Source organism: Staurois parvus, unplaced genomic scaffold (assembly GCF_062004578.1).
Source record: "Staurois parvus isolate SC_StPar_1 unplaced genomic scaffold, SC_StPar_1.0 ptg000132l, whole genome shotgun sequence".
Classification (NCBI taxonomy): Eukaryota; Metazoa; Chordata; class Amphibia; order Anura; family Ranidae; genus Staurois; species Staurois parvus.
This window is the reverse complement of record NW_028317928.1, coordinates 498,304-520,376: the sequence shown is the minus strand read 5'-3', so window position 1 is coordinate 520,376 and position 22,073 is coordinate 498,304. Positions and strand designations below refer to the sequence as shown.

At 49.6% G+C, this 22,073-nt stretch overlaps 1 protein-coding gene and 1 pseudogene across 1 annotated transcript; both read left to right on the top strand.

Moving 5' to 3' along the window:
- The first annotated feature begins 506 nt into the window (after nucleotides 1–506).
- On the top strand, nucleotides 507–7,561 carry LOC149466104 (uncharacterized; annotated as a pseudogene).
- A 1,723-nt stretch (nucleotides 7,562–9,284) lies between these two features.
- Nucleotides 9,285–21,201, top strand: LOC149466103 (uncharacterized). Its single transcript, XM_089672809.1, has 2 exons — nucleotides 9,285–9,429; nucleotides 14,372–21,201. Exon 2 carries the CDS (start codon nucleotides 14,431–14,433, stop codon nucleotides 16,072–16,074), a length of 1,644 nt encoding a protein of 547 aa, XP_089528935.1. The 5' UTR covers nucleotides 9,285–9,429; nucleotides 14,372–14,430; the 3' UTR covers nucleotides 16,075–21,201.
- Nucleotides 21,202–22,073: the final 872 nt, after the last annotated feature.

Below are 22,073 nucleotides of genomic sequence, written 5' to 3'. Positions count from 1 at the left end.
TTTCACATTGCTCTACAAGAAAATGGCTCCAGACCTGAAGACCCAAGTCACGGATGCTCTGTTGTGACGTTAGACTGCGCCATCTTTATTGAGGGCAAAATGCCCTTTTTTAAAAAACTTTTTTTACTTCTTTTTTTATGATGTTCATTTTTATATACCGTGTACACGTAGAATGCAAAAGTGATATTTCAGTTATAGGCGGAGTCAGGTGGGTTGAATCTTTTTTTTTTTTAAATATTTCTTGGCCACATCATGTGTGCAGAGCCAGGAGCTCGGCGTGGAGATTCTACAAGAGCTGGTTTATGGAAATTTTTATTTGTTGCACTTAAAAAATATACACTATTATAGCCATTGTCATTTTTTTAATATAAAACGTACAATTTATTTTATTCACAATTCTTGGAAATCAGCTTTCGAGCTTCAGAAATGTATTTTTTCTAAGGGGGCAAATGGAGGCTTTTAGTCTCCCAGTTTCATCCATGCAGATGGCTGTTCTCTGTAGAGCGATGTTTTTGGTGGAAAAGACTTGGCCTGACCTCCCTCCCGGCTCAGTTGGTCGTTCTTGTTCTGAAGAAATAAATGTCTCTGTGTCAGAGAAAGGTGAAGAAGAAGGTGAGAGAAGGAGCAAGGAAAGAGGGTGTTAGGAATGGACTGGCCAGCAATGGTGGGACTCACCTGCCTTTTGATCTGCAGTACCAGGGCTGGCCAGCGGGTGCTCCCAGCAATCAGAGACTCAACCTTTCAGCCAGCTAACACCTGGAACTGATGATACTGGTGTATTTAAGGGATGGCCAGACTTGCAGACTCTGCTTTGGTGTTGTGTTTGTCCTGGGCCCTGTATCTGTCCTGCATCCTGTTTCTGTTCCTTTGCTGACTTCTCCTGCTCTGATCCTGGCTTGTGACCCTGACCATCCCTCTGTCTGACCCTCTGTACTACGCTGCTTGCTACCTGTTCTGATCCCTGGCTTGTGACCCGGACCATCCCTCTGCCTGACCCTCTGTACTATGCTGCTTGCTACCTGCTGAACCTGGCCTGTGACCCCGACCATTCTCCGCTTGCTCCCCCTGTACCTACCTGCCCAATTGATATTGACCCGGCCTGCCTGACGACGCTTGCTTGTATATACTGTTATCTGTGGGTGGTTGGTTTGGTTTGTTTGCACCGTATTATGTTTTAGTATTGCACTGCATTTATGTTTGTACTGTTAGTGTTAATAAATTATATTGTTTATAACATATCTGAGGTCTGCGTTTCCCTGCTTCAGTCACACACCTCTGGTCATACCTGGGAGCCCTGACATTACACCAAGGCCAATCCTGACCAGAAGTGGCTGCACAGGGAAGCCATCTTGGCTTGTTGATGGGAAGGATGGATCTTGAGGAGGTTGAGTATTTATATCTGCTAGTGTTTGATGACAGGGAGTATGCTTATCAAACTCTGAAGGAGTATACCCGGGATGAATTGCTAGAATGTATACGGCTCGCTCATGTTCTAGTAGATCAGGGCACAGTGTTCTCTGAGGTGCAGCCATTGATTGAGGTTTGTGCAGAGTTGGTTTCATCTGGTTCCCCCGAATGCAGGGATGAATTTTTGCCACCATTTAGTGCAGACCAGGTAGAGTCCCTGGTGTGGTTATTAGAGGATGATGTGGGTTACTTTCTGGAGCGTTATTCCACATGTTCACCACAGGTACTAAGAGATTGTATAAACGCAGTGCAGTCATTGACCAGAGAGACTTTGTGTAAGCTCAGCTTTGTTCAACCCCTACTGCAGACATGGACAGATTTGTTGCACCCAGCCTCAGTCAGCTTACAAAGACCCAGTCCTGCTTCTAACTCTACTCCTGTATTCCCACCAGCTCCTCCAGTTACAGCCCAGTATACTTGGCTATCTACCGCATGTCAGTACCCTGTTCCCACTCGCTGCACCTATCCTGCCTTTAACCCTGTAAAAAAGCCCTCTGTAGCAACTGCTCCCTCTCCTGTTCCATCCTCCAGTTCTTCTCTGTCTCCAGCTGCTCCATTCGTTTGCAGACCTGCGTTTACTTGCAGTGCTCCAGTAGTTAAAACCAGAAAAAAGCGAAAATTCTTTCCAACCAATACCATCCTGCCAGTATCCAAACCGGTGAGCCTGCCTTCCGTGGTTCAGACTGAAGCCTCTACGCGGCCTGAAGCCTCTCCTCAGCCTGAAGCCTCTACTCGGCCTGAAGCCTCTACTCGGCCTGAAGCCTGTACTCGGCCTGATGCCTGTACTCGGCCTGATGCCTGTACTCGGCCTGAAGCCTCTACGCGGCCTGAAGCCTCTCCTCGGCCTGAAGCCTCTCCTCGGCCTGATGCCTCTCCTCGGCCTGATGCCTCTCCTCGGCCTGATGCCTCTCCTCGGCCTGATGCCTCTACTCGGCCTGAAGCCTCTACTCGGCCTGAAGCCTCTACTCGGCCTGAAGCCTCTACTCGGCCTGAAGCCTCTACTCGGCCTAATGCCTCTACCCAGCATGATGAACTGATCCAGCCTGACGATCCTATTAGGCCAGTTGACTCGATGCCCGCTGTTGATCCAGATGATCCGGTACCTGATCCGGTGCCCGCTGTCGTGCCAATTGACTCAGAGCCCGCTGTCGTACCTGGTGACTCGGTGCCCACTGCCTTGCCAGATGACGCGGTGCCCGCTGGCAAGCCAAATGACCTGATGCCTGGTGACCTAGTGTCCGCTGTCATACCTGATGACCCGATGCCCGCTGTCGAGCCAGACAATCCGGTACCTGATGACCCGGTGCCCACTGTCGTGCCTGTTGACTCGGAGACCACTGCCTTGCCAGATGACGCGGTGCCCGCTGTCGAGCCAAATGACCTGATGCCTGGTGACCCGATGCCCGCTGTCCAGTCAGACGATCCAATGTCTGACCCAGTGCCCGCGGTCATACCAGTTGACTCGGAGCCCACTGCCTTGCCAGATGACGCGGTGCCCGCGGTCGAGCCAAATGACCTGATGCCTGGTGACCCGATGCCCGCTGTCCAGCCAGACGATTCAATGTCTGCCCCGGTGCCCGCGGTCATGCCAGTTGACTCGGAGCCCACTGCCTTGCCAGATGACGCGGTGCTCGCTGTCGAGCCAAATGACTTGATGCCTGGTGACCCGATGCCCGCTGTCCGGTCAGACGATCCAATGTCTGACCCAGTGCCCGCGGTCATACCAGTTGACTCGGAGCCCACTGCCTTGCCAGATGACGCGGTGCCCGCTGTCGAGCCAAATGACCTGATGCCTGGTGACCCGATGCCCGCTGTCCAGCCAGACCATCCAATGTCTGACCCAGTGCCTGCGGTCATACCAGTTGACTCGGAGCCCACTGTCGTGCCTGGTGTCTCGGTGCCCGCCGCTCCGCCTGGGGGCCCGAGACCTGTTGCTCCGCTTGGGGGTCCAGCGCCCGCCGCTCCGCCTGAGGGCCCGAGACCTGTCGCTCCTCCTGGGGGTCCGGCGCCCGCCGCTCCGCCTGAGGGCCCGAGACCTGCCGCTCCGCCTGGGGGTCCGGCGCCCGCCGCTCCGCCTGTGGGCCCGAGACCTGTCGCTCCACCTGGGGGTCCGGCGCCCGCCGCTCCGCCTGAGGGCCCGAGACCTGTCGCTCCTCCTGGGGGTCCGGCGCCCGCCGCTCCGCCTGAGGGCCCGAGACCTGTCGCTCCGCCTGGGGGTCCGGCGCCTGCCGCTCCGCCTGAGGGCCCGAGACCTGTCGCTCCACCTGGGGGTCCGGCGCCCGCCGCTCCGCCTGAGGGCCCGAGACCTGTCGCTCCATCTGGGGGTCCGGCGCCCGCCGCTCCGCCTGAGGGCCCGAGACCTGTCGCTCCTCCTGGGGGTCCGGCGCCCGCCGCTCCGCCTGAGGGCCCGAGACCTGCCGCTCCGCCTGAGGGCCCGAGACCTGTCGCTCCACCTGGGGTCCGGCGCCCGCCGCTCCGCCTGAGGGCCCGAGACCTGTTGCTCCTCCTGGGGGTCCGGCGCCCGCCGCTCCGCCTGAGGGCCCGAGACCTGCCGCTCCGCCTGGGGGTCCGGCGCCTGCCGCTCCGCCTGAGGGCCCGAGACCTGTCGCTCCACCTGGGGGTCCGGCGCCCGCCGCTCCGCCTGAGGGCCCGAGACCTGTCGCTCCATCTGGAGGTCCGGCGCCCGCCGCTCCGTCTGAGGGCCCGAGACCTGTCGCTCCGCCTGGGGGTCCGGCGCCCGCCGCTCCGCCTGGGGGCACGATGCATGTCGCCCCGCCTGGGGGCACGATGCCCGTCGCCCCGCCTGGGGGCCCGATGCCCGTCGCCCCTCCTGGGGGCCCGATGCCCGTCGCCCCGCCTGGGGGCCCGGTGCCCGTCGCCCCGCCTGGGGGCCCGGTGCCCGTCGCCCCGCCCGGGGGCCCGGTGCCCGTCGCCCCGCCCGGGGGCCCGGTGCCCGTCGCCCCGCCCGGGGGCCCGGTGCCCGTCGCCCCGCCCGGGGGCCCGGTGCCTGTCGCCCCGCCCGCAGTACCAGGGCTGGCCAGCGGGTGCTCCCAGCAATCAGAGACTCAACCTTTCAGCCAGCTAACACCTGGAACTGATGATACTGGTGTATTTAAGGGATGGCCAGACTTGCAGACTCTGCCTTGGTGTTGTGTTTGTCCTGGGCCCTGTATCTGTCCTGCATCCTGTTTCTGTTCCTTTGCTGACTTCTCCTGCTCTGATCCTGGCTTGTGACCCTGACCATCCCTCTGTCTGACCCTCTGTACTACGCTGCTTGCTACCTGTTCTGATCCCTGGCTTGTGACCCGGACCATCCCTCTGCCTGACCCTCTGTACTATGCTGCTTGCTACCTGCTGAACCTGGCCTGTGACCCCGACCATTCTCCGCTTGCTCCCCCTGTACCTACCTGCCCAATTGATATTGACCCGGCCTGCCTGACGACGCTTGCTTGTATATACTGTTATCTGTGGGTGGTTTGGTTTGGTTTGTTTGCACCGTATTATGTTTTAGTATTGCACTGCATTTATGTTTGTACTGTTAGTGTTAATAAATTATATTGTTTATAACATATCTGAGGTCTGCGTTTCCCTGCTTCAGTCACACACCTCTGGTCATACCTGGGAGCCCTGACAGAGGGGAGGCTGGGACATGAGGTAGAGGAACAGGGCAAAATCATGAGGAGCCGAAGGAAAAGAAGAGGAGTGGAAGGAAGCAGAAGAAAGAGGAGGATCAGAAGGAAAAGACGAGGAGCAGAAAGAAAAGAAGAGGAACTGAAGGAAAAGAAAAGAAAAGAAGCTGAAGGAAAAGACGAGGAGTGGAAGGAAGCAGAAGGAAATAACGAGGAGCCGAAGGAATAGAAGAGATGCAGAAAGAAAAGAAGAGAAGCACGAGGAGCTAAAGGAAAAGACGAGGAGCCAAAGGAAAAGACAAGGAGCAGAAGGAAAAGAAGAGGAGCAAAAAGAAGAGAAGCTGAAGGAAAAGACAAGGAGCGGAAAGAAGCAGAAGGAAAAGACGAGGAGCAGAAGGAAAAGAAGAGGAGCAAAAAGAAGAGACGCTGAGGGAAAAGACAAGGAGTGGAAGGAAGCAGAAGGAAAAGACAAGGAGTGGAAGGAAGCAGAAGGAAAAGACAAGGAGCAGAAAGAAAAGAAGAGGAGCTGAAAGCAAAGACGAGGAGTGGAAGGAAGCAGAAGGAAAAGGCGAGGAGCCAAAGGAAAAGCCGAGGAGCCAAAGGAAAAGAAGAGGAGCAGAAAAAAAGAAGAGAAGCTGAAGGAAAAGATGAGGAGTGGAAGGAAGCAGAAGGAAAAGATGAGGAGCCGAAGGAAAAGACAAGGAGCCAAAGAAAAGTAGAGAAGCTGAAGGAATAGAAGAGAAGCTGAAGGAAAAGACAAGGAGTGGACGGAAGCAGAAGGAAATAACGAGGAGCCGAAGGAAAAGAAGAGGAGCAAAAAGAAGAGACGCTGAGGGAAAAGACAAGGAGTGGAAGGAAGCAGACGGAAAAGACGAGGAGTGGAAGGAAGCAGAAGGAAAAGACGAGGAGCAGAAAGAAAAGAAGAGGAGCTGAAAGCAAAGACGAGGAGTGGAAGGAAGCAGAAGGAAAAGACGAGGAGCAGAAGGAAAAGAGAAGGAGCCAAAAGAAAAGAAGAGGAGCAAAAAGAAGAGAAGCTAAAGGAAAAGACAAGGAGTGGAAGGAAGCAGAAGAAAAAGACGAGGAGCAGAAGGAAAAGAAGAGCAAAAAGAAGAGATGCTGAGGGAAAAGACAAGGAGTGGAAGGAAGCAGAAGGAAAAGACGAGGAGCAGAAAGAAAAGAAGAGGAGCTGAAAGAAAAGACGAGGAGTGGAAGGAAGCAGAAGGAAAAGGTGAGGAGCCGAAGGAAAAGAAGAGGAGCAGAAAAAAAGAAGAGAAGCTGAAGGAAAAGATGAGGAGTGGAAGGAAATAGAAGGAAATAACGAGGAGCCGAAGGAAAAGAAGAGGAGCAGAAAGAAAAGAAGAGAAGCTGAAGGAAAAGACAAGGAGTGGAAGGAAGCAGAAGAAAAAGACGAGGAGCAGAAGGAAAAGACAAGGAGCCAAAGGAAAAGAAGAGGAGCAAAAAGAAGAGAAGCTGAAGGAAAAGACAAGGAGTGGAAGGAAGCAGAAGGAAAAGATGAGGAGCAGAAAGAAAAGAAGAGGAGCTGAAAGAAAAGACGAGGAGTGGAAGGAAGCCGAAGGAAAAGCCAAGGAGCCGAAGGAAAAGCCAAGGAGCCGAAGGAAAAGCCGAGGAGCCAAAGGAAAAGAAGAGGAGCAGAAAAAAAAGAAGAGAAGCTGAAGGAAAAGACAAGGAGTGGAAGGAAGCAGAAGGAAAAGACGAGGAGCCGAAGGAAAAGATGAGGAGTAGAAAGAAAAGAAGAGAAGCTGAAGGAAAAGACAAGGAGTGGAAGGAAGCAGAAGGAAAAGAAGAGGAGTAGAAATAAAGGAGGAGTGGAAGGACGCAGAAGGAAAAGGCGAGGAGCCAAAGGAAAAGAAGAGGAGCAGAAAAAAAGAAGAGAAGCTGAAGGAAAAGATGAGGAGTGGAAGGAAGCAGAAGGAAAACACGAGGAGCCGAAGGAAAAGACGAGGAACAGAAAGAAAAGAAGAGGAGCTGAAAGAAAAGACGAGGAGTGGAAGGAAGCATAAGGAAAAGACGAGGAGCCAAAGGAAAAGAAGAGGAGCAGAAAAAAAGAAGAGAAGCTGAAGGAAAAGACGAGGAACCAAAGGAAAAGACGAGGAGCCAAAGGAAAAGATGAGGAGCCGAAGGAAAAGAAGAAGAGCAGAAAGAAAAGAAGAGAAGTAGAAGGAAAAGGCGAGGAGCTGAAGGAAAAGAAGGGGAGCAGAAAGAAAAGAAGAGAAGGTGAAAGAAAAGACGAGGAGTAGAAGGATGCAGAGGGAAAAGACCAGGAGCCGAAGGAAAAGATGATAAAATGAACAAGATTATTATTATACATTTATTATTTTTGTTTATTATTGTTATTGTTGGTGGTTATTGTGACATGCAATCAGTGAAACTTTCTAGCCTGTAAAATGAATAACATTATTATTATAATATATTTGTTATTATTATTTCAGGTACTTATATAGCGCCGTCAGTTTACGCACCGCTTTACATATAAACTGTACATTCACATTGGTCCCCGCCCCCGAGGAGCATACAATCTAAGGTCCCTAACTCACATTCATACATACATATACTAGGGCCAATTTAGACAGGAGCCAGTTAACTTCCCAGCATGTCTTTTGAGTGTGGGAGGAAACCGGAGTACCCAGAGGAAACCCACACAGGCACAGGGAGAACATGCAAATTCCAGGCAGGTGGTGCCGTGACTGGGATTTGAACCAATAACCCGAGTACTGCCAGGTGGAAGTGCTAACCATTTAGCCACCGTGCTGCCCATGTTATTTATTTATTTTTATTGTTATTGTCATTGTTGGTGGTAGTTATTGTGACATGCAATCAGTAAAACTTTCTACCCTTTAAAATGTACAAGATTATTATTATTATTATATGTTTATTATGTTTTTATTATTTTTTATTATTATTGTTGTTATTATTATTAGTGGTGGTGGTTATTATGACATGCAATCAGTGAAATTTTTCTAGCCTATAAAATTAACAAGATTATTATTTTATTATTATTATACGTTTATTATGTGTTAATTGTTGTTGTTTTTTTAATTATTATTGTTGTTGTTGTTATTATCATTATTGTTGTTGGTGGTAGTGGTTATTGTGACATGCAATCAGTGAAACTTTCTAGCCTATAAAATGAACAAGATTATTAATTATTATTATTATTTGTATTATATGCTTATTATGTTTTAATTGTTTTTTTTTATTATTGTTGTTGTTATTATCATTATTGTTGGTGGTGGTGGTAGTTATTGTGACATGCAATCAGTGAAACTTTCTAGCCTATAAAATGAACAAGATTATTATTATTTTATTATTATTATTTCTATTATTATTATACGTTTGTTATGTTTTTATTATTGTTTTTTATTACTATTGTTAGTGTTCTTATTATTGTTTGTTGGTGGTGGTGGTGGTTATTGTGACATGCAATCAGTGAAACTTTCTAGCCTATAAAATGAACAATATTATTAATTATTATTATTTGTATTATATGCTTATTATGTTTTAATTGTTATTTTTTTATTATTGTTGTTGTTATTATCATTATTGTTGTTGGTGGTGGTAGTTATTGTGACTGCAATCAGTGAAACTTTCTAGCCTATAAAATGAACAAGATTATTATTATTTTATTATTATTATTATTACTATTAATATTATTATACGTTTGTTATGTTTTTATTATTGTTTTTTATTACTATTGTTAGTGTTCTTATTATTGTTGGTGGTGGTTATTGTGACATGCAATCAGTGAAACTTTCTAGCCTATAAAATGAACAATATTATTAATTATTATTATTATTTGTATTATATGCTTATTATGTTTTGTTATTTTTTTATTGTTGTTGTTATTATCATTATTGTTGGTGGTGGTGGTTATTGTGACATGCAATCAGTGAAACTTTCTAGCCTATAAGATGAACAAGATTATTATTATTGTTATTATTATATGTTTATTATGTTTTGTTATTTTTTTTAATTATTGTTGTTGTTATTATCATTATTGTTGTTGGTGGTTATTATTATGACATACAAGTGAAACTTTCCAGCCTATAAAATGAATGGGCTCTCCTTTAGAGTATTGCTGCTGCCCACAGTTCCCCGTAGAGAGTCATCGGATCTCTGCCCTCAGTCAACATGTCCGAAACGCGCAGTACGTCCGGTGACGTCCCCTCCATTGTCTCGTACGAGCCGCCGCTCGGAGCGCGCATGCGCGCAGGCAGCCGAGCCATTACGCGCTGGGGTCAGTGTGTGTGTGTGAGCGGAAGCGGGAAACCGCGAGAGTGGCGGCACCAAGTGGGCACCGGGCGGACACGGTCAGGTGTGTTTTCATTTGGCTGGCGGGGGTCGTGGAGGGGCCTCGGGTGGGTCTGCTGAGGTCACAGAAGCGGCAGCCGTGCGCGGCGGTTCGTCCCGCGTATTGGAATGAGGCTGCTGCAGGTTGGCTCTTTGGCCAGCAGGTGGCACTGTTCCCGGCACCCCATAGGCTTCCATTGTCCGCCGAATGTGGCTGCAGTGCTCGCTGTGAGCAGCAGGTGGCGGCGTGTCCAGCTGTGCCATGTGATAGACCTGAGTGCCATAGGCTTCCATAGTACATTGGATTCTTGTTGTCTGATTAAAGGGTTCCTTCCCCTTCCCTCTGGGTGGATCTGACCTCCTCCTCTTCACTAAAGAAATAAAGACACTGCATTGAGGCTTTCATGCGGCTTCGCATGGACTCTTCCTGCATGCTAGTGGGCGGAGGGCTTGGCACCCGGTCATGAATTCTCCAAGAGAGCTTTGACAGCTGATAAGGACGGAACCACAGATTCCCTTCTACCGTGAACGTTCCGTGCCGCCATTGGCATCTGCATACCTGGGAGCCTTTCAGAATCAGGGGGCGGGGCTAATGGCGGTACAAATAAATTGCGGCAGTGGTTCTAACGCAGCTGAGTTGGTGTCAGCTGGAGGAAAAGATGAGGGAAAGGGAAACGTGTGGCTCTAGGGAAAGAGGGGGGCCCGTGTTGCTCTAGGGAAAGTTAGGGGGGCCCGTGTTGCTCTAGGGAAAGATGGGGGGCCCGTGTTGCTCTAGGGAAAGATAGGGGGGCCCGTGTTGCTCTAGGGAAAGATAGGGGGCCCTGTGTGGCTCTAGGGAAAGATAGGGGGCCCCGTGTGGCTCTAGGGAAAGATAGGGGGGCCTGTGTGGCTCTAGGGGAAGGAAGGAAGGGAGCCCCCCTGTGGCTCTAGGGAAAGATAAGGTGGCCCTATTTGGCTCTAGGGAAAGAAAGGGGGGCTCTATGTGGCTCTAGGGAAAGAAAGGGGGCTCTGTGTGGCTCTAGGGAATGGAAGGGGCCCATGTGGCTCTAGGGAAAGGAAGGGGCCCATGTGGCTCTAGGGAAAGGAAGGGAGCCCATGCGGCTCTAGGGAAAGGAAGGGAGCCCTATGCGGTTCTAGGGAAAGATAGGGGGCTCTTTGTGGCTCTAGGGAAAAATAGCGTGGCTCTAGGGGAAAAAAGGGGGGCACAGTGTGGCTCTAGGGAAAGGAAAGGGGGTCCCGTGTGGCTCTAGGGAAAGGAGGGGGGCCCGTGTGGCTCTAGGAAAATGAAGGGGAGACCCATGTTAGAGTTAAGATGGCTAAGAAGTAGACAGGAGCTGTCAAAGCCGACAGCCAATCGGTGGTCTCACTCCCCAATGCTGCAGGTATACACGCCCCTCCACCTATGATTGGTTGTCAGCTTTGACAGGTTCCTGGTGGGATGGTTCAGGCAGGTTCGGAATTCTTTCTGACCCTTCAGCACAACTCGTTACCCTCCAAGCCGTCAAATCGCCAATCACAGCGGCTGGAGACAGAAGAGCGTTCTTCAGTGCTGCGCCCCGCCCTTGGTATAATTCGGTATTTTATGTACATGTGGCTATTTGCACAACTTGGTCTATTTCCTACTGATTTCTTCTGCATACCGGGATCTCACGTGGAAAAACGCACACTGGGAGCTTGCTGGCATTCATGCTCATGTACAGAGTATTTGTCCAGATAGATGCTGCTCATTCCTTACTCCATTGACGGCCTACTGTTGACGGGAGAGAGGGGGCGCCTGTGGACAGGAGAGAGGGGGCGCCTGTGGATGGGAGAGAGGGGGCGCCTGTGGACGGGAGGGAGAAGGTCTGTGAGTGCAGGTGGGCAGCACAGTGGCTGAATGGTTAGCATTTCCACCTGGCAGTACTGGGGTCGTTGGTTCAAATCCCAACCATGGCACCACCTGCCTGGAGTTTGCATGTTCTCCCTGTGCCTGCGTGGGTTTCCTCCGGGTACTCCGGTTTCCTCCCACACTCCAGAGAAATGCTGGTAGGTTAATTGGCTCCTGTATAAATTGGCCCTGGTATATGTGAGCCTTTCAAAATCAGTGGGCTAGGGGCGGGGCTAATACCGGTACAAATGGCGGAAGTTTTTCTAACGCAGCTGAGTCGGTGTTGGCTGGAGGAAAAGATGAGGAAAAGGAAGGGGCCCCATGTGGCTCTAGAGAAAGATAGGGGTGCCCGTGTGGCTCTAGGGAAAGATAGGGGGGCCTGTGTGGCTCTAGGATAAAGGAAAGGGGGCCCGTGTGGCTCTAGTGAAAGATGGGGCCCGTATGGCTCTAGGGAAAGAAAGGGGGGCCCATATGGCTGTAGAAAAAGGGGGGCCTGTGTAGCTCTAGAGAAAGATGTGGGGCCCGTGTGGCTCTAGGGAAAGATAGGGGGGCCCCTGTGGCTCTAGAGAAAGATAGGGGGGCCCGTGTGGCTCTAGAGAAAGATAGGGGGGCTCGTTTGGCTCTAGAGAAAGATAGGGGGGCCTGTGTGGCTCTAGGGAAAGGAGGCCTGTGTGGCTCTAGGGAAAGGAGGCCTGTGTGGCTCTAGGGAAAGATAGGGGGGCCCGTGTGGCTCTAGAGAAAGATAGGGGGGCCCGTGTGGCTCTAGAGAAAGATAGGGGGGCTCGTTTGGCTCTAGAGAAAGATAGGGGGGCCTGTGTGGCTCTAGGGAAAGGAGGCCTGTGTGGCTCTAGGGAAAGGAGGCCTGTGTGGCTCTAGGGAAAGATAAGGGGCTCATGTGGCTCTAGGGAAAGATAGGGGGGCCCGTGTGGCTCTAGGGAAAGAGAGGGGGGCCCGTGTGGCTCTAGGGAAAGAGAGGGGGGCCCGTGTGGCTCTAGGGAAAGATAGGGGGGCCCGTGTGGCTCTAGGGAAAGGAAAGGAGGCCCGCATGGCTCTAGGGAAAGATTGGGGAGCTCGTGTTCTCTAGGGAAAGATTGGGGGGGCATGAGTGGCTCTAGGGAAAGATAGGGGTGCCCGTGTGGCGCTAGGGAAATATAGGGGGCCCGTGTGGCTCTAGGGAAAGGCTCTGGTAGGTTAATTGGCTCCTGTCTAAATTGGCCCTAGTATGGGTATGTATGAATGTGAGTTAGGGACCTTAGATTGTACGCTCCTCGAGGGCAGGGACTGAAGTGAATGTACAATATATATGGAAAGCGCTGCGTAAATTGATGGCGCTATATAAGTACCTGAAATAAACAATATGGAGCAGGGGGAGCAATAAAGGCAATGTCGTCTTCTGGTCACGTGATGTCACCTGACAAGAGTGAACAGGAAGAAGGGCAGTCCGCCCTCACTCCCCGGCAGGTGTCTGTACTGAGGAGTAGGTCATCAATCAGCGGGCACCTCACCCCCCCCCCCCCCCTCGCTCTACTCTCTTCTGCCCACAGTAGACTACCAATGGAGGAAGAAGAGAACAGCAGCTATCCCATCCCCTGCTCCGCCTGACAGGAGTGATCCTACTTCTTTATTCTCATACATCAACTTACTGGCCATGATGATCTACCAGGATATGTAGATAGAATCATTATTAGCAGAGGTTTCCGGAGACCAGAAAGTTATTTTAAGGGTTCCTCCATGTTACAAAGGTTCCGAAGATCTGCCTTGGTGGGTGTGTTTGGTAGCCATGGACTTGGCAAAGCAAAAGTTCCTTCCTTCGTGGTGAATGGGACCACTCAGCAGATGACCCGCCTGTAGGTATGTTTTAGGTAAGTTAGGGGCTCCCGGTGTAAACTGTCCAAAAGCTTGGAATTGAAAGGAACAATAAAATATGGTTGACGCATTGCGGGGGAGGGTTCCCCCTTCTTCAGGGCTTACTGTATGGTTTTGTGGTTCTAAAAGCTAAAAAAAACCCTTGTGTGCTCCTCCCACAACCCCCCCTAATACTCACCTGAGCACGATCTCAATCGATGTGCACGGGATCCTCGGCTGTCCCGGGACTCCCTCTTTTCATTGACTGAGATAGCAGCGGGAGCCATTGGCTCCCACTGCTGTCCATTACAACTAGTGATGCAATGAGGAGAGAGCAGGGGTGGGGTGAGCCAGGGCTCTATGTGTCTTACGCAAAGCGAACGGACAGCATATATATATCTATAATGTATTTACAACGAATGTGGCTGGTGTTTTTGCATTGCAGTCACTAGGGGGATGCGATTTTGCATTGAAGTCTATTGGGGGCTTTTTTTGCATTAAAGTCTATGGGGGGGGCGTTTCTTGCATTGAAGTCTACGGAGGAACGTTTTGGCATCGAAGTCTACGGGGGGGCGTTCTTGCATCGAAGTCTACGGGGGGACGTTTTGGCATCGAAGTCTACAGGGGAGACGTTTTGGCATCGGAAGTCTACAGGGGGGACGTTTTGGCATCGAAGTCTACAGGGGGGACGTTTTGGCATCGAAGTCTACAGGGGGGACGTTTTGGCATCGAAGTCTACAGGGGGGACGTTTTGGCATCGAAGTCTGCAGGGGGGGGAGGCATTTCTTGCATTGAAGTCTACGGGGGACCGTTTTTGCATCGAAGTCTATGGGGGGGAGGCTTTTTTGCATCAAAGTCTGCGGGGGACGCAATTTTGCATTGAAATCAATGGGACGTGATTTTGCATCGAGGTCTACGGGGGGACGTTTCTGCATCAAAGTCTATGGGGAGACGTTTCTGCATCGAAGTCTACGGGGGGACGTTTCTGCATCGAAAAATATTAGGTTCATGCAAAGCTGTCTGTTATTTCTGTTGGTATTTAGTTTTAGGATCTGCAGAGCCTCCTCAGTGTGTCTTAGGGAATGAACGATTTCTCTCTGCGTTGGCCATGGTGCCCCATTAGATACTTTACCCAGTCCCCCTTTGCAGGGCTCGGCTGTTACTAAGACTGTTGAGGTACTTCTCTGAGACACTTTGATCAGAGGCCAGTGTTGAGGATACATGATTACTGAACATTTTCTGATCTGATTGACAGGTCGTCCTTTTCATCAACGGGACCCTTCTTCTCGAATGACACCGTGACCGGTCCTCGGCATGAGTCAAGAAGGCACTCTTTCAGCCTCCCTCGACAACAGCAAACAGAACGGCGAGCATGCTGAGACTCACCCAGCCTACCGCGCAGTCGTTGGCCTACGGGAAGAGACGGTTATTATTCACCCACGATCTCCAGTGAGCGCCGCCCTCGAGGAAGAGACTGTTACTGTCCAGCCCCCTTCCCCTGAAATCACCACCCTAGAGGAGCAGACCGTCATCATTCATCCGGAATCCCCCGAAAGCAGTGACCTAGAGCAAGAGACTGTCATTGTTAACCCAGAATCCCCTGACAGCGCTGACCCTATTGAAGTTGAGGGAGATGATCATCCGGAGTCACCTGCCAGCGCCAGCCCGGATAAAGAGAATATCGCCGTCAACTCAAAATCTCCCACAAGCAGCGGTCCAAATGAAGCGGCAGGTGATGGTGACGATCACATAGAATCGCCCGTGAGCACCGTCCTCGAGGAGGGGACTGTTATCATCAATCCAGAATCCCCACCCAGCTCTGGCCCCGAGGAAGAGACCTCTGAAAATAGCTCCAAACCCCAAGACCTCCCCATCAACCTGTCTGTAAGAGCGAGCAGAAGCCGTACGAATGCCGAGAACGGTGGGAAGGCAGCCAGCGACGCCACGCTACACGTCTGCTCCGAATGCAAAAAATGCTTCACCTCCCGTGCCGGGCTCCTCATTCACCGCAAGATCCACAAGGAGAAGTTCCTGATGATTTGCTCTGAGTGTGGCAAGTGCTTCCGCGGCAAGGCCAAGTTTATTGAGCACCAGCAACTGCACTCGGGCGAGAAAGCCTTCAAGTGCTCTGACTGCGGCAAGTCGTTCACCAAAAAGTCATACCTGGTTGCCCACCAACGGACGCACTCCAATGAAAAGACCTACACCTGCCCCAGTTGCGGCAAGACCTTTGGCAGCGCCACCTCCCTCAGCCACCATAAACGAAGCCACAAAGAACAGTTCCTCTGCAGCGATTGCGGGAAACGATTCCCCAGCAGCCAGCGGCTTCTTGCTCACCAGAAGACCCATCTGGGAGTAAAGCCATTTGGCTGCCAGGAGTGTGGGAAGCGGTTTAGTAGCAAGCAGTACCTCTACATCCACCAGCGGATGCACGCGGTAGAGACTCCGTTTTGCTGCTCGGAATGCGGCGTCAGCTTCCCTACGGGCGAGACCCTGGCAGCGCACCAGAAGGAGCACAGCGAGGAGAAGCAGTATTTCTGCGACGAGTGCGGAAAGGGCTTCACCACCAAACAATACTACATCGTCCACCAAAGGAACCACACTGGCGAGAAGCCTTTCTCCTGCACCGAGTGCGGCAAATGCTTCATTAGCAACAAGAACCTCAAATCACACAAGCGAGTCCACACGGGCGAGAAGCCCTACTCCTGCTCAGACTGCGGCAAAAGCTTCAGCAGCTACCGCAACCTCACCAAACACCAGCGGATCCACACTGGGGAGAAGCCATATTCCTGCCCACAGTGCGGCAAGTGCTTCATTAGCAATCACAACCGCGTCCGACACCAGAAAATCCACACAGGCGAAAAACCCTTCCTGTGCGCAGTGTGCGGGAAGTGTTTCAACCAGAGATCCAACCTGATTACGCATCAGAAGGTCCACGCGAAGGAACAGCTGTATTGACTTTACGACACTGGGGGCTATGAGATTTCCTACGTAGGTGGAACCATGTCCCAAAGACGCCTGGAAAAAAACAAAATGGCAGCTGTCATCCAAGTGTGTGTGGTTTTTGTTTTAACCTGTTGTTGGTGGGGCACGTGGCTACCTTGATCCTTCAAGCTCTTGTTAGAGCTTAGCTTGGACACCATAAATTTTCCTTCAGCTCATCCTTTTTTTTCCCGATAGGCAGCTTAATGTATATTTTAAAGGGGATTTCTGAGAAACAACCCTCTGCCAAATTATCCAAACCCGCGTTGGTGTTCTAAAATTTGCCCGACCAAGAAACCGCAATAGCTTAGTCCTCCCCCCCCTTCCAGCAGCACAGTCTTCTGGCCTTGACTTGGCCACCTATTGGGCCATCAACAAGTAGCATCTTTCATGTTCCTAACCAAACCCTTGGTGAAACCACCCTCACAAGTTCTCACATCTTATCAGACCTTGAAAAAGGCCATCCTAAGCTTTGAGTGGCAATTAAATGGCTAGATAAATTCATAAGCCGGCGCTCCAGATTAAACTACAGGTCCGGGGGTCGAATTTTTGGAGGGATGTCAACCTCATTCTAATCCCAGGCCATATCAGCATTATGGTCACCCTCAAATGTCCTTTTTTATCTGTCTGACTAGATGTTTGGATCACTCCACTCCACCTTACATCAGATCTCAAGAGCATCCCCCACCAACACCACCACCATCAGAAGTCAAGGGTCCTCCACCCTCCCTTACATCAAATGCAGCCCCCCCCTTACCTTGTGCTGCTGCCAGTAAGAACCTGGGGGTGGAGCCGGAAAGTAGAAAATGCAGGGTCTGGACTAGGACTAGGGTCAGCTGCAAGAGTCTGCTGAATGCTGAGACCAGAGCTTAGACGAAGGGGTGCTGCGGCTGCACAGAGAGGTGCATGATCTGTAGGAGGAGTTTTGTCCTCCTTTCTGCTGCCGACTGCTGAGACAAGGGAGGATACCGCGGGCCTTGTGTTTGAAAAGTGTTGTTCTTTAAACACATCTTACATGGTCTGTGTGATGGTTTTGCACAGAGCAGCCCCAATCCTCTTCTTGGTTCACCTGCCGGCGCTTCTTGCCCCTCCCCCTTGCCGAGTGCTGCTCTTGCTCTGTTGGTACTCTTGCATGCTCGCTCCTGAGCCACCTCTACGTGTCTATGGAACAAACAGAGCGTGGCTCAATCCCGCCCCCCTGCTCCCTCCTAACTCACTGGCTGTGATTGACAAGAGCAAGATCCAATGATTCCCGATGCTGTGTCCCAGCCAATGAGAGCCGCTGCTCTGGTGCACATTGCTGGAGCAAGATGGTGCTCAGGCAAGTATTGGGGGGGGGGGGGGAGCTGCACCTAGAATGTTTTTAACCTTCATGCAAAATTCTTCAGCCTTTAGAACCACTTTAAGCTGCTGCCCTCCCGAGGAGTCCAAATTATTCAGCAGAGGGTTTTTGTTTAATTGAGATCCCTTTTAAATACTTCACAGGGTCTTGCTGTTTTATGCTGTTGAAGAGGATCATCTTGAAGCATGATATATAATGTACAGTTTACACCCCTTCTCCATTTCCTACTATACTTTTTCCCAGATGTATCCTGTTTTCCCAGAATTCTCTTCTAGGATATTCTTGGTCCTGACGTCAGAGGACCTCAAGTAATCTTCAGACGAGCATTTTGTGACACGATTGACCACCAAAACCTGCAAGCGGTTGTTTAGGGGGTTAGCTCTGCGTGTCATTGAGTATGTTGTAGAACCAAACGATCAGTCCAACCAAGGACAATGGTTCAGTCAGTAGGGGGGGGGGGTAGGTTCTCGTGTTTCTGATACAGTTATGGGTAGATAGCCTTGAGGTGAACCTCCAAAAGCACGGTCACCACTTGGTTCTTCTTGGCTGTGCCCACTGCTTTCTAGAGCTGAGAGCTCTGAACCTGTGTTCCCAGCTTTGACCACCTTAAACGGAGTTCTACCTGCAGCCACTGGGCTTAATATCTATTTCACACCATGGAGAAGCAAGTAAGGTGAGAGAAGCTTGGGAACACAGGATCAGAACTCTCAGGGATCCCAAGGGATGTAGGCGTCCATTAATGAATAAAAACAGTGCTGCACCCCTTACAAAATGATATAATAATAATATTCAGTGCATAAAAAGTCTCAAATAATAAAGTGAAAGTCCACCGTCACAGGTGAAAAAATAGGTGATATGGATCAGACCCCAAATAGGTCCTTGCACTCCAAAAGGTGACACCACAGTGGTCCTCCACCAAGTATCAAATGGGTACGATTACCAGATTATATTGACCTTCTGTTTAAGAGAAGTCAATATATGCTCGTATCGCTGAATTCTGTGGCACCATATGACATCCCACACAGAACGTGATTATATGCCACAACTCCAAATTATGTAAAACAGATAGGGATACTCCATAGCGTAGAACCACGATTTTTATTAAAATTGCCAAAATCACAATCACAGAATAGCTCAAGTTGGTCCCTTGGATTAGAACGGGCTGCTTCTGGGTTCAAAGATGCATATATCTGCTCTGCCCATTACACGTTTTGTCACATATGACATTATCTGGGGAGTGTCCATTAATCCCTGGGCTCCCGACACCATTGGTGCTCCCAAAACATTGGTTTTTGGTGAACTGACCCTTTAAAATGAATGGTGATTATTAAATTATGGTTAAAGTGAGGGCCACTTTACAGCAGGCGGAACCAAACTTCTTTTTTTTATTTGAACTTGAAGGTTTCCACCAATCTCTTTTCCACCAGTTAGCGTGTTTTAATGAAAACTGTGTGCACTGTCACTTTGTGGCAGCCAAAAAAGGAGATTGAAAGGACAGATCACTTGTCACATCCTTAAAGAGAATCAGTCTCGAACGAGAGTCGGATGTAAGAAGGCTTTTGAAATCTGTTGCCCTGTGAGCTCCTGGCCTTGCACAGTCTCAAAGCTCCTGAGTGTGCATAACAGCCAATAACGAGCTTGATTTACAAAAAGTGGCGAGTTCAAAATCTGGTGCAGCTCTGCACAGGAACCGGCTTCCAGGTTTCATTGTCAAAGCTTAACTGAACAAACTAAAGTTAGAAGCTGGTTGGCTACCATGCACCAGATTTTGCACTGTTTTATTTAACCCCTTGGAGCCGGCGCCTCCTGGCCCTTTAAGGGTTTCAGGAGGCGGGGTTTTAGGGTCATGTAACCGCCGTGATTCGCTGTCACAGCGGTCACATGATCGAGAAAGGTCCCGATCAAAAGAGGAGATCGGGACCTTTCCGTGAGTACCGAACATGTGTGCTGGGAGCGGGCAGGGCCCACGCTCTCAGCACATATGTTTTTCTTAATTGCACGCAAATGTGCGGCCGCCTGGTGTCTAGGCCCAGACACCGGGAGGCCGCACATGTGCGTGTGGCCGGCGTGAAGAGGTTAATCAACCCCACTGAGTCCTATATGAACTAGAACAGGTGAGATAACTCTATGACCTCCATTATGATCCAAAGCTCCAAGTACTGGGTGCTCAGGCTAAATGGTTTCCTATAACCTACAAAACACTGTACATTCCATAGAAAATAAAAAACAGCACCCCGGTAAATCATCCAAAGTGGTTATCCTTTATTACAGAATGGTGAAGTCTAGCTGAGTGGAAATCTCAATGCGTTTTGGTCATTAGGATTTAATTGCCACGATTAAAGCCTAATGGCCGAAATGCGTTGGCTTTGTACTCTGCTGTCCTTCACCATTTTGTAATAAAGGATAGCCATTTTTTTTTGCTAAAGCACAGCCAAGTAGAAGGCCAAAGCATTTTGGCCGTTAAGCCTTAATCATAGCCATGGGGGGGAGAGGGCAGACGAGCGGAGCTTCCCCTTTTGGGTGGAACATAGCCATGATTAAGGCCTAGCAGCTGAAACGCATTGAATTTCTACTTTGCTGGGCTTCACCATTTTTTTAATAAAAAATAACCATTTTCTCAGAAGTACAGCCAAGTAGAAAGGCAACGTGTTTCGGCCAGTAGGCCTTAATCAAGCTGAAACCCGTTGAATTTCTACTCAGCTGTACGGCACCTGCTCCCCCCTCCCCTTCAAAAGGTGCCGGAGGGGGAGGAGGAGGCAGACGAGCGGAGCTTCCCCTTTTGGGTGGAAGACCGCTTTATAAAAGGTTCCTGCACTACTTTGATGCGACTTGAGTGCCCAAGGCTGCAATGTAAACTCAAAAGTCGCATCTTAACGTTTTAAATGTGACGATTGCACAACAGCCAAAGTCGCATCCAAGGTGCAATGGAAATGGCACAACTTTGGAGTTGGACAAGTGTGAATGGAGCCTAAATATTCTCATTTTTGAATCGGTCCTTTCCTGACTGGGTCTCCTTCAACTCTATAAAACGCCTCTAAGCTAACCAAAAATATTTTCTCATGGTTTGTTTTAACTGAAGTTACTCAAAATTTTTACCAGTCAAAACATTTGTAAAGTACCTGCACATACGTTTTGTGATTTCACCCCCTCCCCATCTCAGAGTCTGGAGTCTCTTTACCACCACATTCTCTATGGACTACTAGTTGGCACCTTGGGGTCTGGTGATGCCTCCACCTTTGCAATAACTTTTAAGCATCTCTCCTGTCTTAAGTTTTCAACATTTACTGGTGTTGTGTGGGTGAGACCAGAGATAGAGTAAAAATAAGTCTTTAGACTTGCTTCCAGAGGCTGCACCATGCTTGACCTACTAGTGGGGGTATGTGTGTTGGCCATCGGCCTTCATGGCAGGTGAAGTATAGACCACCCAGGGGCACCAGTACGGTTTCTAGTCTTGTCGAAAACCCTAGAAAGTTTTTTTTAAGGAATGGATTTGCTACGTCATTCTTACATTCTGATCAGTACTGCCTGGGACAGATGGAACGGGTCTTCAGAGAACACCCGCATGCATACACTTAAACCCAAGTTGTTTTTTCTGTTCATAACATGAACCCGAATTTTGATGTTCTAGGTTGCTAGGACGGTACTGACTGACCATGAAGTTATCTCTGTGAAATAATGAAAATGCCAATGTGCTTAATTTGGAAAAAAAAAAAAAACAAGGAAATTGTTTTTTGCTCGATTAAATTGTAAGAAAACAACTATTTGTGATCTCAATGTTTTGAGTTTTTATTTCCAGTCATTGGGTTAATTCTTGACTGATTGCAAAAAGGTTTTTTTCTTGATAGTACATTACAGTCTTTGACCATGGGTTTGGTGGCTACCACCGGGTCCTGGACATTGGCATACAAAGCTGTAAGGAGAGCCCTAGCATAACCCCTACCACTCCCAGCAAGCCTCCATTTTTTTTTTTTCTCTGGTGTCAACAGGTGGAAGGACAACTGTTCTCTTTGCCCTGAGATAAGCAAACAATATTTCATTTTTCTCTTTGCCTTTTTTTTTTTTTAACCACTTCCCATCCGGCCCATGTATATAAACGGCTGGACGAGAGCAGTGCAGGAGCGGGTGGCCGTTTATAAACTTCGTCCTGCATTCCCAGCCTGTGCGCGGTCCACAATCCGTGCTGTGTCCCGATTGCTGTACGGGACCTCTGTGTGAGGTCCTGATCATGTGATCACTGATTGGCCAAACATGAATAGTAGTAAGCAAGATCTCACTTCCTGACACCATTACTTACTAGCGAAATCTGTGAACGATCACAGAGATCACATGGTACAGGGCTATTCACAACAGCCTTGTACCATGTGACAAGCTGTGACCAATCACAGCTTTCGCAGTATTTTAAATGGCTGCAAGAATGCAGCCAGAGAGGAGAAATTATTGATTTTACAGCATTTATGGGTATAAAAGCAATCTGTAGGAAAAAAAATCACCCCCCTCCCCCCACAAGTAGTACAGTGTCACTATGGTGACACTTTACTGCTCGGGTGACAGTTTGTTAGAAAAAAAAATCATAAAAATGTTTTAAAAATTAAAATTTTTGGTTATAAACTAATTTGGATTTTTTTTACTAAAA

Bases quoted from the DNA above. Each gene is read 5' to 3' on its own strand.
- LOC149466103 (XM_089672809.1), top strand. From the start codon at position 14,431: ATGAGTCAAGAAGGCACTCTTTCAGCCTCCCTCGACAACAGCAAACAG.